Source organism: Protopterus annectens, chromosome 10.part0 (assembly GCF_019279795.1).
Source record: "Protopterus annectens isolate FY-2018-M chromosome 10.part0, PAN1.0, whole genome shotgun sequence".
Classification (NCBI taxonomy): Eukaryota; Metazoa; Chordata; order Ceratodontiformes; family Protopteridae; genus Protopterus; species Protopterus annectens.
The window spans coordinates 1,669,074,877-1,669,090,254 of NC_056744.1; the positions used below are offsets into that span (position 1 = coordinate 1,669,074,877).

At 40.9% G+C, this 15,378-nt stretch overlaps 1 protein-coding gene across 1 annotated transcript in view; it reads right to left on the reverse strand.

Moving 5' to 3' along the window:
• Positions 1-9,627, reverse strand: part of LOC122814409 (neurotrophin receptor-interacting factor 1-like) — an 85,081-nt gene extending 75,454 nt beyond the window's left edge. Inside the window, exon 1 of the mRNA XM_044086991.1 lies at positions 9,117-9,627. Coding sequence (XP_043942926.1) covers positions 9,117-9,341 — 225 coding nt within the window. The 5' untranslated portion in view covers positions 9,342-9,627. The remainder of the gene's footprint in view (positions 1-9,116) is intronic.
• Between the last annotated feature and the right edge of the window lie 5,751 nt (positions 9,628-15,378).

The following is a 15,378-nucleotide window of genomic DNA, read 5'->3' on the forward strand; positions in this document are numbered from 1 at the left end:
GACACAATGAAAAAGCTAAGAACCACACATCCAGTTTCCTCAGAATCTCACAAATAATGTCTTATGTGTCTGCTAGGCAGTCAGAATGCCAACATTTTTTTTTTAGTCTCTGGGAAGTAAAGCTGTTCAAGAGTGCATGTATCTTTCTGTCTGCTGCCTCTTCAAATTCAAACTCTACACCCAAAAAAAAAAAATTTACACACACACATTATATATATATATATATATATATATATATATATATATATATATATATATATATATATGGGTCTACCTGACATCGACATCGGAAAACACCGACAAGCGAATCGCGAGCGCCAGAAGATAGACAAGCAGAAGACCGACGCGATGGATGAAAACACCGACGCAGAGGATGCCGACATGGGAAAAGGCTGTGCAAGTATGCGGTAGTGACGGACGTTAGGGTGCGAGTAAGGTAAGTGTGGATATTGACAGTCTGTGGGGATAGGGGTGGGTTAAGTGAGTTAGGGTTAGGGACTGGGTTAGGAAAGTGTGCGGTAGTGATAGTCTTTGGGTTAGGGGCAGGTTAAGTGAGTTAGGGTTAGGGCGCGGGTTAGCTGAGTATGCGATAGTGACGGACCTTAGGGTTAGGGTTTGGGTTAGGGTTGTAGATAGTTGTGTATGTGTGGTTTAGTGTGGGTTTGTAGGGATTTTGGTGTGCTTGTGTTATGTGTGTGGTTTTCGGACAGGGGATGTGTTTTGTTTGTTGATTGTTGTTATTGTGGTGTGTGCAGTGTATGAGGTTTCGTGTTTGTGTACCGTCAGTTATTTCGTTGTCGGGCATGTGAGGTTTCATGTTTTTGCACTGTCGGTTATGTGGTGCCGGTAATTTCGTTGTCGGTGTTCTGGGGTTTCGATTATGTCAGGTAGAACCATATATATATATATATATATATATATATATATATATATATATATATATATATATATATATATTCACACACACAACCACACACACACTTATAAATATATATATATATATATATATATATATATATATATATATATATATATATATATATAAATAATGAGAGATGTTTAATAAAAAGTAAACGGAACAAGTAAGGTGAAAACAAAAATAACATACACATATACAATTATACTCAGAAGTTTGTTTTTGTCTTTCGCCATTTTAAAATATTGGCAGCCCATGTATCTCAGTCCGTCAAAATAACAGAATTTTCTTTTTTGTTAGCTGTTTATATGTACCAACTCAAAAAAATCTCACAAAAGGGCTCAAATGTACATTTATACAATCACATGTCCCTCCACAAAAATAAAAACATACAGCTACACAAAAATTAAAATTAAACCACAACTTGCCAAAACACCTACCCTCAACTAAACGCAACATAATCCATCAAATGAAAACCCTTATCACCTAACAAAAAACTTACAAAAAGAAACTGACAATGAAATGGGAGTTTAATCCCAAAGTTCAAGAAAGGTCAGGCTCCTATTTTACTGTACTAAACTGTGACTTAACCAACATGAAGTCATATGCACATTTCCCATTTATTTACGTGGGTTACATCCATTCCCTAAGACTCTGCTGAACAGGGCTGAATTCATTCCGCAAGACTCTGCTGAACAGGGCTGCATTCGCTCTGAAAGCCTCAGCTAAACAGGGATTTAAGTTATATGTATAGGATTTTATGGCTGGACTTGAGTGTCGTTTTTCCCCACTAGCAGTTGAACTAAACTGTAATCTTTCTTTTCTTATGATGAAAGTAAATTTATTTGACTTACTTTACTACTTAGTGATGTTATAATAATATTCACAGGAAGTTCAAGGTCCCCCTGAGTCTTGCAACCATTACCCCTTGGTAGTTCCTGCTCTATACTATAACTCCCAAAGGGCTTGGCCAGTCAACCCTGGGGTAAAGTTATGAATAGTGAATAGCCATCCAATTATCCAGGTCCTACTGGAAAAAGTTAGTGTGATTCCTGATTGCTCAGAACAGAAAATTTAGTGGACTACACAGATGGTCAACAGATGTGCGAGACGACATAGTTCAAAGGTTGTGAAATATACCCTTTCCCCAGCATTGTGCAACCTCGGAGTTAATATACATAATTAGTAGGGGATGCAATGGGGCTTGCTCTTCTGCAAAAACCAGTGTCGACATCATTTTTTAAAATTTTGGTTTTGCATGCACTGAAAGTTTTGCTCGGCACATGCATAGTATTTGAACCAATTTCCTATTCTCAAGTCCGGTTTCTCTGCTCCCCCCACTTTTGTCTGTTATTCTGTTCAGGACAATAAATACAAATTTGTCAAATCTGATACATAACAGTGCATTTTTACTTAGTGCATTTCTGGGATCTTTTTTTTAAGATTATTTTCTGTAGGAGCAGTGTATAAAATTAGTTTTCTACATAGCAATGAATGAAAAAAGTGGCCATGATTCTGTTTTTTTTTTACATTTATTTTTGTTTATTTTTTTTATTTTTCTCCTTACTAACCATCAGCCTTGCTATCAAGTAATCCCCTCCCACCTGTGGGTAAGAGCAGATTGCATAATCTGTTATGCATACAGCCACTGGGATTTTCACCTTGAATGGCCTTAATTCCATCCCCGGTGGCCGACATGGACAGCAATATCACTCAGGAGCACTGTATGATCTCCCCATGCATTGTGCATGCTTAAAACACACTCTAAAACTACCATCACCAGCTAGATTATCACCAAGACAACATCTGGTCGGATAACAATTGTGAACATGCAAGCCTCCACTTATACTGAAGCAATCATATGATCGGGAGCACAATTCCCCCTCCCCAGGATGGACGAACCAGCATAAACTGCACACGGCCACACTCCTTTACTAGGTTCTTCCACAACCAGGAACTGTTAACTAGTGTTCTGGGTTGTCATTAGGTCTGTTCCTCTGTGCCACACAGATGGGTTATTATATTATATTTTTTGTTAAACTAAGTGCAAGTTTTTGGTTTTAGTGTTGACTGTCTTATACGGACTAAAATGCTTCACTGAATGTCAGTGTGTATGATTATGTGTGCAATGTGTGAACTTTTACTTTAGCTTATAATGAACAGTACAAATACATAAGATTTAAGAGAGTTCATTAGCTTTAATGAAATCCCAGTAATCGATACATAATGAAACATAGTCCCAGAGTGTTGATAAAAAAAGATCTACATACATGTCCACCTTGCCTTAAATCAGCAAATAAGTACTCTTACAATGATGTGCTTAAGAAATACCTGTCCACTACCCAAAACTGTCCAAAATGTAGGCTCAGGATACAGTATACTCAGTGTCACACTTGCAAGCAAACTGCATCTTCAGATTCAACACACAGCAGAGGTGTAAAAGGGGTCACCCAGCAGGAACACTAATACTGTTACGGCAGCAAGGGCAAGCCAACACAAATGGCAATGTCTTAGTCATAGGTGACTTCATAGTGATTAATAAAGGTTCACCACTCACCAGGCTGAGCAAGGACTTTGTGTCAGTAAGCTGCCTCTATGTGGCAGGCTCTGCCATGTCACTAGAGCTCTCAAGTCTATTGACCCAAGGAAAGCATATGACTTGCTCACTGTCTATATGGGAGTTAATGACTCAAGATACACCCACCTTGGAGCATATGAAGAGGGACATGATGGAGCTCTCAGAAGGTGCATCTTGAGGTTGGTATGAAGCTACTGTTGAGCAACATCTTACCAAGAATGGTACCAGAATCCAAACAGAAGGCACCTAGCTTAGTTACTGGTATCATTCTAAGGGGTTCCAGTATATATCAGACAGGGGTGAGATGATTTACAGCCCTACCTGCCTTGCTAGGAATGTCCTGCACTTCTCATGGATTTCATATATTGGCTAAAACTTTCTTAGAGAACTTTTAGCAGCATGTCTAGTATCAGATTTTGCAGCCTTCTTTACCAGACTGAACGTATGAAAACTGTAAAAGATTGTTTTGTATCAGCTTGGAAATAAAAGCAAATAACACATTCTAGTGAATGCACTACATATACCCTAACCAACAGATTAGTTCTTATTTTGTTCTTAACCTTTACTTTAGTCCTGTGAGTCATAGGTTCATAGGTAGGTACTAGGCTATCGGCCGGGCCTATGCAAGCCTAGCCAACAAGGTTCCCTGGCTTATGCCACCCAAGAAAGTTAGTTTCCTGTGCCACTGATGAGCAGACACACAGAAGTGATCCCCGGGGTGCATTTCCTATTTCCCATCCACTCATCAAGATTTTTCTTGAAGAGTGCTAATGAAGAACTTTGCTTGACATAGATGGGTAGCCTGTTCCAGAGTATGGGAAGTCTCTGGGATAGGAATCTATCCCTCCAGCATGTCCTGTTTATTGTGGTGACAAGGTTTAGGTCCCTAGAGCGTGTAGCTCAGAGGGATTGGGATTTCTTTAGGTGTAGCATGTCCAACAGCTCTGGGTTTGACATAGCTTTATATGTTAGGCAGAGATCACCTCTGAGTAGGCAATATGCTATGGAGTAAAGCTGGAGTTTTTTGAGGTGGTCAGTGTAGGGCATTTGTTTGAGTCCAGTAATCCTCTTTGTGAGGTACTTCTGTGGCCTTTCCAGCTGCTGCAGATGTCTTGTGAGGTACATTCCAAAAGGGGAGTTGTACTCTATAATGGGTCTAATAAGTGAGGAGTAGAGGGTAACGATGACCTCTTTTTTCCCCGGACGAGAACCCTTTTATGATGAGGTGTGCCACGTAGAAGGACTTCCTGACTACTGTGGCGATGTGACTATCAAAGGAGAGACTACTGTCCACCTGGGTCCGAAGGTCTCTTATCACGCATTCGGTGTTAAGTAGATTGCTGCCTATGTGGTAGTTCATGGGTACAGAGTTTTTACCAAAGGGGATGACACTGCACTTTTTGGCATTGAGCTTGAGGCCATGGCTCTGACACTAGGCATCTGTCTCCGAGAGGCCCTTCTGTAGGATGTTCACATCATTTGGGGACTTGACTATGGCTCCTAGTTTGCAGTCATCTGCGAACTTCATTAGCCAGAGGCCTTCTGCGTTAGGCTAACAGGAGCGGTCCCAGGATGGAACCCTGTGGAACTCCACTTGTCAATGGTTTGAGGTCAGATTTGGAGTCTGCAACTTTTACAGTGTGGGTTCTGTCAGTGAGCCAGTTGGCAACCTATCTTGTGACATAGGGATTTATGCCTAGTTTATTGAGTTTAGCTATAATTCCAGAATGGGGGATGGTGTTGAAAGCCTTGGCGAGGTCAAAATATGCTGTGTGAACCACTTTACCCTCATCTACGGCTTTGGTGACTGCCTCAAAGAAGTCAATCAGGTTCAGGAGGCATGATCTGCCTTTCACAAACCCAAACTGGGTGGATTCAGAGTTTGGAGGTTACCGATGTCTTTGTTTATGAGTTCCATGATGATACGTTCCATGGCTTTGCAGACCAGGCTCGTCAGGCTAATAGGTCTATAGTTCCCGGGATCAGTGGTGGCTGGTGGCTCCCCCTTTGTGGAGTGGGATAACTGTTGCTGTGTGCCATTCAGTGGGCACAAAGCCTGATGCGAGGCTATTATTAAACATGGTGCTTAAGTGGGGAGCCAGTTCATTCTGAAGTTCATGTAAAACGCAGTCTGAGATGTTGTCCTGTCCCATGGATGCTGTGTTTTGGCTTTAGAAAGTGCAGCTTTCACCTGCGTAGTTGTGATTACAGGGACTCTGCATTCTTCCTGTATAGATATGGACCCTTTAGGGGGTGAGTGGGGGGGTAAAGTTAGCACTGAACCTATATGCTAGGGTGTTGGCAATATCAGTTGGTTCTGTAATTTTCATGCTTTTGTGCTGTAACTCAGAGCAGATCTGGGTGTTGCAATTGACATAGCTATAGAATGCTTTGTGGTTGTCCTTGGAATTAGTGGCAATTTTATTTTCATAGCTAGCTTTGGAGGATCTTAAGGGATCTCAGCTTCTTACTGAGGCTGATCAGGGAGATCCTCCACTCATGGGATTTTACTCTCTTTTGCAACAGTTTCTTCCTTCTGTTGTACAGTTTGTTTATGGCAGGGGACCACCAGATTGGCTTCCTTTTTTTGGAGGATAGCGTCTTGGTTCTGTTTGGGATAGCCCGATCCATGCACTCATGTAGGTGCTTATAGAGCGCATTTGTGTAGGATTCAGCAGTTGTAACTGTATTGTCCATCTGCATGGGTGTCATGAAGTATGTTACTGCTTCTACAAGTATGGTCAATTAATCATTTACCACCTCTCCATGGAATATTATTTCCTAACACCTCCTCTGAGCTACACACCTTGCATCTTTTACATATGAGAGCAGGAGAACACAATGTAATCTGCTTTTACATGAGAACTACTTGCACTCTAATGATATCTTTAATGTGCATAATTATTTCTGTCTTGTCCCCTTTGGCCTTCACTCTGCATGATTATACACATTAAGGTCCTGCAGTTTTAACTTAAAAGGTTTCTTGTGCAGACCATGTCCATTCTGCTTTGTTATGAACTACTTAGATCCAGTCAATGCCTTTAGAAAGATATGACCACAGGAACTGCAGGGAGCACTCCACATGAGATCTCAGTGTATATACAGACCCTTTCCTCTGTGGCACCTCTATCCAATCTATGCATTTATAATGAGGAGGTCACTGGAACTAAACAGAATACTCTACTTAAGACATAACTGTCTATACAGAGACCTTCCTCTAATCTATGAGCTCAAGATGAGGAGATCTCCAGAACAACGCACAGGACTCTAGACCAATCTCTGATCTCACTATCTATATAGAGATGCTCCTCTGAAATACCTTTATCCAATCTATAAGCTCAAGATGAGATCTCCAGAACAATGCACAGGACTCTACACTGACCTCGGATCTGACTATCTATATAAAGACGCTCCTCTGAAATGCAGCTTTCCAATCTATTTACTCAGAATAAGAAAGGCCCCAGAAATACACAGTGCATAAGATCTCTGGCTATACACACAGATAATACACTTCCTTATATCTCTTGGTGATGTCTATTCCTATACGTCCCAGGATTCTACCACCTTTCCTTGTGTTTTTTTCTTATGTGCATGCTTAACTTTAGAAAATCTGGAGCCAAATTACAAAATAACACATCCCAGTCACTTACGTCAAGAGCAATGTTTTTTAATCAGGTCTCTGGTGCAAGTCTGTTTCTACATTGATTGCTCACATGGTCTTACACTGAAGTCAACCAGCTGGAGGAAAATAGTCTGGGATGTGGATCACACTTGGCCTGGACAACCAGAAACAGAGTGAAAGGGCCATGGGAGCAGCCAGAAAAATACTGGGGTGCTTCCTTAAGGGGAAATAATCCAGAAGCATAGATTTACTGCAGCTACTCTATAAACTTAAGTCACACCTTGAATGTTGTGCATACTGGGAGCCAGGGATACCTAACTGTTGCATGAAGTTCAATCAAAGGTTGCAAGAAGATTGTTTGGTCTGGAAGCAAAAAAGTGTGAGCAGGGACTAGACATGCTGGTGTTCTTTTTTGCTAGAGATGAGTAGAGATGAGAAGGCATAATACGGGCAAGTAAGATCACATCAAGAAGATGTTAAGAGATCAACCTGAACAGGTGAGAGAGAAAGGAGAGGACAGGACAGGCTATGTGCTGCAGACTGCTAGGACCGACAAGCTTCTTGTGTCTATGAAAATATTTCTTCACAAAGACAGTTGTGAGCCCACGTGGACTTCTTGAATGGATGGTGTAAAGTAAATTTATGGAGGAATTCAAGAGGAACACAGGGTAGGAGCAGAAGGGATAGATAGAGACAAATGTTAAATGCATTCAAAGTGCATGCTAGATGCACTGTTTATTTCTTTATGCCATGAATTAAATGTGAAGATGTTTCTTACAATTGTGCAGCCTTTTCTAAAGTGCAATATTTGCATTTTTGCCTGATGTTAGACCATCCCTCCAATCCTGTCAAGTAGATCCTCACTCTTTTAAAACCTTTCCATGTAGCAGCTTTGTTGCATCTCATCAGCAGAAATAAATAAAAATAAAAACTTGTTCCAATATTTTTGTACTGGTAGTGACAATAAATGTAGAAAAGGGTCAGGGCCGTACAGGACACCATAGTATGCATTTTAACTTTGTCTTTTAACCTGTGTAGGGCAGCCACAGTGGTGCAGCGGTTAGCATTGCTGCCTCACAGCAAGAGGTTCTCTGGTTCGATCCTCGGCTGGGGTGCCTTCTGAGCTGAGTTTGCATGTCCTCCGTGTGGTCACGTGGGTTTCCTCTGGGTGCTCCGGTTTCCTCCCACATCCCGAAGACATGCTGTAGGTGGATTGGACACTCTAAATTGGCCCTTGGTGTGAGTGTGTGCATATATGTGCCTTCTGTGGAAGGTTGGACGCCAGGCGGCAACTCAACACTGTAAAACTCCACTGCCAATAATGAGCGGACAGGTGATCCACTGTGGTGACCCCTAACCGGGAAAAGCCGAAAGAAGAAGAAGAAGACTCCATTAGCAATGTGCACCCTATTGCCTAATCAGTGTTTTACCCAAACTGCCATCCTAAGACACCACAAGCCTGTTCTGTCCACTAACCAGCTGTGCAGTAACTCATCAAATGCCTTACTAAACTCTTAAGACAGACTGCCCACCATCCCCTTTCTGTTCTAATTCCTTGATTATCCACAGAGTTGTCTGTTAGGAATTTCCTGTTTTGAATCCATGTTGTCCTGGGATATGTACATCCTGTGAAATGTTCCATAAAACCTACACTCTGAACTAGTCACATTGTCTCCCTCCTAACCTCATGCTAACTGCAAAAGTCTGTGATGCTGGAAACAGCTCCGTCACCTCACTCTGCATTCAGACAAAAACACTTTAGCTGAACATCTGAAAACAACATTGAATGGGGCTGCATAACCCACAGTGGTAAAGACTCACATCTTTTTTAGTTTTAATTTGTATCTGAATATAGAACTTTATCTTTGCATTCACTTCTGCTTTACAAAAGATAACAGCAATACCAGCACTTCACAGGCTGAAAATGTGGAAAAAAGCAGGTTAGTATAGCCAGTACAAGAATCTTACTTAAATGTTACTCATCAGACAACATCTCTTACCTTATACACACTGACTGCCTCATGCGGGAACACAAAACTGTGACATGAATGCCTGGGAACACACAGGACACAAATAAACGTCTCATCCTCCTGGCAGAACAACGCCAGTCTCCGTCTGTGCTCAGCACAGCACTGCTCTGTCCCCCATTTGTAGCACACACATTCTGCATCTCTTCTTTCTCTCTGCAGTCTTTTTCCAGTGTTTTGTTCCCTAGTTTCAGGCATTTTGGTCTCTGCAACCTTTTATCCATATCAGACAGCAGGCAGTTCACAGCATACTCCTTCATAGAAACTTCCTGTTTATATCCAGCTCGGGTGGGTTTGTTGTTTTGTACCAAATTCTTTTAGTCCAAGTTCTGCAGAAACAAGCACAAACAGAATTACTGGAGTTTCAGCAAAATGAGCATGTAAACTGCTGTACAAAGCCTGACTTGCATGATGCAAAATCAATATCTGACTACTTTTAGTCTTCCTTCCTGCCTGCCTTTCTCTTCCCCACCCCCCAACTTAATTTGCACAGTTAGCAAGTAAAGTGCATAGATAAGGAACAGCCTCCATTTAAAGGCACAGTGCCCCATTCAGCACTCTCCTTTCCCCAAGATTGTATGTGAGCTTGAATAGATAGAAATATATTTTTAATTCCGTATTGCCTAATGAGTTTAATTTTGACAGGATCAGAAACGTTCAGGACAAAGAAGTCAAACTATAGTCACTTTAGTACAATAAAATTAGACAATACATATAAAACAACATAGTATAACTTAAATAAACAATCCATCATAGTATATCAAGAAATAACAGAATTAATACATCATTCTTGCCAACACTTTGACTGGAAAGCCCTGCTTCAGCCAGGCAGGAGTATCTGTCGGGAAACGTCCCTGGGCAGTGCATTCACTCCACAGGTGAGGGTTCAACTTCTGTCTAACCAAGCAGAAAGTCCAGTCTTTTAAAAGCTGTGTGTGTTAACATATACAGGATTAGCAAATATTATGTTGAAAAAAACGGAGCTTGTGCATAAACAAGAATGAATGTGAAAAACAAGTCATAAGTGATCTCATTCCCATAGTTACATACAACAATAGGGGAAAATACAGCTGTCAGAAGAAAAAATTCAAACGAGTCGCATCTGCCTCAGGTGATGAATTTTCCTTTATTAGCAGTTAACCAGATTACACAGCATGTTGGCCAAGATGTCCGATCTGGACTGATCTGATCAAATTGTTTGCTGACATCAACTTTTATACTGCAAGCAAAACAACTTTTTGTTACATTTCTGACCGTTGACAGTTGGCTATGAAAAACATATAGGATAAACATGTTTATCACAAATTACCTCAGACCCACAGCTAGTACAGAATGTTCAAGAAGTACAAAATGTTCAGTTCAACAACGGTAGCTCAAATTTTCCAGGACACAAAGCCTGCCCCAGTAAATTAACTCTTACTCGGCCGTGCGTCCTTATCCAGGCTTCACTAAGCTATAACCAAATCTCTTTATTCTGAAATGCAGAAAACAGATATCATTCAGGTTCATAAGCAATGCTGCATTTTGTTCACAGATGAGGCCCATCTTTGATAGGCATATCCCAACAAATAACATGTTCACTTTGTGTCAGAAGAAAAATTCAAACGAGTCACATCTGCCTCAGGTGATGAAAAACTTCTTTATTAGCAGCTAACCAGATTACACAGCATGTTGGCCAAGATGATCTCCTCTGGTCAGCTTGTTTACTGACATCAACGTTTATACTGCAAGCAAAACAACTTTTTGTTACATTTCTGACCGTTGACAGTTGGCTATGAAAAACACCTGTGATAAACATGTTTATCACAAGTCACCTCAAACCAAGTTAGTACAGAATGTTCAAGAAGTACAGAATGTTCAGTTCAACAATGGTAGCTCAAATTTTCCAGGACACACAGCCTGCTTCAGTAAATTAACTCTTACTCGGCCGTGCATCCTTATACCAGGCTTCACTGAGCTATAACCAAATCTCTTTATTCTGAAATGCAGAAAACAAATATAGTTCAGGTTCATAAGCAACGCTGCATTTTGTTCACAGATGAGGCCCATCTTTGATAGGCATATCCCAACAAATAACATGTTCAATTTGCAAGAAGAAGAAAAAGACAAATAGTATGTTTTTAAAACTTTTTCTCTTAACATTTCCCCTTGGAAACACTTTTTATTTGTCTTTATATTTCAGCAATATATGGTAAAAACTAAGTTTTTCTTTGCGTACATTACTTCATTGGCAAGACAAACTTTTAAACTTCAAAAACATTTGAGAAAAGTCACATTTCAATGTATTCGCTTTCACCAGTCTGTTGCAATTGCTGGTACATCGTCTTCGTAACAGCAGTATCAACCAGTCTTTGTAGAAGACCTCTGATACAGGGTATACAACAACAACATACCACCACAATAGCCACAGCGACTCCAATGGACACCAGGAAACTGCTGATGAGATGACTCCATTTTCCAAACCATGCTTGTAGAAAGTCTGTAAAGGGATTACTTACCCCAGAGTTCTCTGCCAATTCTTCGGATAACATCTCCAAAACTTTCAAAGCTCAAGTAATACTTCCATCAGGCGCAGTGTTGTTTGGAATATATGTACAACAGAAAGTCCCAAACATCCTGCAAACTCCTCCTTCTTTGGCCAGGAGCATATCCAACGCAATTCGATTCTGCCATGCCACCTGCGAAGTGGCCTCCAGTTGTTCAGCAATTCCTTTCAATGCATCTTTGGTATAGTTCACAAAATGCTGCTGGTTATAGTAAATGTAATTGATCCAGTCCACATTCTTATTAGGTTGAATCCAGACAAAGATGGATGTAAAACCAGCTGCTATTTGGTTTATTGCTTTGTATTCATCAGGTATGCCTCTTGGTACGCCAATGCTATCGATGAAGACACCATTATCGAAGGATTGCTTCGGTGCCTCTCTTTTTCTCCTACTCAACCACTTCGGCTTTATTTCAGGTTCTCTTACAAAATTGCTTGCTGGAACTGGGAAAATGTAGAATGGCAGAATTAACTTTACAAGTGCACAAGTTCCCTTCCAGGGAATCATAAGCCTTGATCTGAGTTTGTTGTCTCCACATAACCACCATACATCTGCTAAACTATGAGTTTGGTTCTCCAGAAATGGATTCTCATTGCCATTCACAGTAGCATTGCAATAGTTCTGTCCCATATTGCCATAATTCTTCCCTGTGCCATCTCTGGAAATGCACATATACAAACCTGGATAGGAAATCGCTGCAGGCGGTTTCTCAACTTTGCTTATGACTGGAAAATGTTGAGTTTCATTTTTGCATTTATCTTCAGTTTTGTTGAAGAATAATTTTAACAGACATGTTAGGTTACCTTCACCTCGCATCAATGGGACTGTCTCTAGTTGCTGTTTACCTTCAGCACAAGAAACACAGTTCTCACGATGTGCTTCTCGGGTACTATATCTAACCCAAGATAACCATTCATTATGGTGTACGAATCCCGTCTTGAGTAACAATTGTTCTTCTTCTGCAAAGGCAAAATCTGCTTTATCTGTAGCATTCTTAAGGTTTTGTACTTTAAGTTGGAGGATCCCCAAAGGATCAGTTCCAATTGAAAGAGATACTCCGATTCCATAAACTCCTGAATCACTTTCTTGTGGTGACACAATGGTTATAATAATTACTTCGGTACCTTGGAAATGCGCAATTTTTATTCTTTGTTGCCTGCTTTTATCTTTCTCTGGTATCACTGCACCACTTGTTTCCCATCCATTCACATCTGTTGACCACCAAACATTTGACCAGGACGTACAGTCTCTATTGCACAAGTATTTTGCATGAGTCAAGAAATTATCATTGTTCCATTTAGAACAGTCCAAAATTCCTTCACAAAGTTTCACCTGAAACACAGTAGTAACACCTGTTTGCGCTTGCAGCACCACCATTCCTTTTTCTCTTGCAACTGTTCCTTCTCGTATGGACATATTTACTTTCGCCACCAAAATCATCATCATGTAACGGTTCAAGTACCAGTTGAACGGGGCCATCCTCCCTAACGACTACCTTGAGCCGTTGGTTTCTTCACTGGGTTTGAGACGAACTAACCCCTATTGGGCTAATCCCCCTTTGTAGCCAGACTTTGCGCTCAGAGGTCCGGTGGAGTTTGACCAATATCAGTGGCAGAAGGAAGAGCCTTGAGTTTTTTTACAGTGGGTGATATGAATCCACAAAGTCCTCTCAGCAATCTTTACAGCTGTAGGTGTCTAGATTAGTACTTGGTATGGGCCTTCCTACCTGGGGGATGACCAATTCTTTCTCTTCACAATTCGGATCCACACCCAGTCCCCGGGTGCCACGCTTAACAAGGTTTCATTTCTGGAATCTGCAAAGGAGTCATTGGTTACAAGAGATTTGACATTTAGCAGCTTCTTCATATAATCTGCTAGATCCTCACCCCCCTCATGTTCCGCTGGCAACAATCCTTGCCACTGTGGGACGTAATATGGTCTCCCAAACAAAAGTTCAAATAGTGTAAGTCCTTTGTAAGAAGGTGAAATTTGCATATACAGGAGTGCCAAAGGAAGGCACGCAGTCCATGATCTATGTGTTTCTTCCATCAGTTTGCGGAGCTTACTCTTCAAGACACCGTTGTGTCTTTCCACCAGTACAGCTGACTGGGGATGGTAAGCACAACGATACTTGAGATCAATTTGAAACACTTGACCCAACTTCTGAACAATCTGGTTAACAAAATGAGACCCATTATCACTGTAAATGCGTCTTGGTAAACCAAATCGGGGAATTATTTCTGTAGTCAAAAGTTTTGCTACTGTGTGTGCATTCGGGTGCTTTACTGGAAAAGCTTCTACCCATTTAGAAAAATCATCAATAATGACTAAACAGAACCTTTTTCCCTCTGAGGGTGTCAATTCAATAAAGTCCATACAGAGTGTGTGGAATGGATATGGTGGGGTAGGGAATGCCTGCTGAGACTTTTTATCTCCCCCCGAGCATGATACTTTGCACATAATAAACAAGATAAACAGAATTGCTTTGCATAAGTTGAAAACCCCTTACACCAAAACACCTTAGACACTATTTGAATCATTGTCTGTACTCCTACATGGGCAGGTCCATGGCTAACCAATGCAGCATACCTAAAAAGGTTTGAGGGTAATACCATTTTGCCATCTGATGCCCTATACAACCCATCCTGTTGAATGATACCATATTTCACCCAACGACATTTTTCTTTCTGTGTTGTCAATGTTTGCATTACTTTTAGTGTCTCTATGTCTAAGAGGTGTCCGGGCTCTAAATCATTGTCATGTAAAAGCAAATCATTTTCTTGAGCTGCCTTTTTTGCAGCCATATCAGAAAGGGCATTTCGCCTGGAGACAGGATCTTTTCTGTTGGTATGTGCGGAACATTTACATATCGCTATCTGAAGTGGTAGTTGCACTGCATCTAACAACTGTAAAATGAAATCTCTGTGATTTATTGGTTTGCCTGTCGCAGTAACCATTCCCCTATTCTTCCATTGTTGAGTGAAAACATGTACAGTGGAGAAAGCATATTGACTATCTGTATAAATTGTCACTTTTTTACCCTCCCCCAAGGTACAAGCTCAAGTTAAAGCCACCAACTCAGCTGCTTGTGCAGAATAAATGTTTGACAATCTTTTTGCCTCCAAAACTTCAGTTTCTGTGGTGACTGCATACCCTACTAGTGTTTTTCCTACAGTGTCTTTCTTTGCTGATCCATCTACAAACAAAACAAGATCAGAATCTACCAATGGAATATCCGTTAAATCTGGTCAGGGAAGCACTTTGTCATGAATGCTCTCTAAACAAACGTGTGGAGTACCTTCTTCTGGAGTCGGCAAAAGTGTCGCCGGATTAAGAGTAGTACATCTTTCTATGGTCATATGAGGCTGTGTCAGCAGCACTGTCATACATGACAAATGTCGACTAGGAGATAAAAAGGTTATCTTATCTTGCAAAAGTATAGTAGCTACTGAATGTGGAACCCGGAATTGTAAAGGGTGAAACAAAACTAATGATGCTGAGGCTTGTACTGCCATGGCGGCTGCCACTACAGCTTGAACACAATGCGGCAATGCCCTTGCAACAGGATCTAATCTGGAGGAGTGGAAAGCTATCGGTCTCTGTTTATCCCCATGTACTTGTACCAGAACCAAAGTCACATATCCTCCCTTACAATCAACCATTTGTATAAATGGCTTAGAATAGTTCGG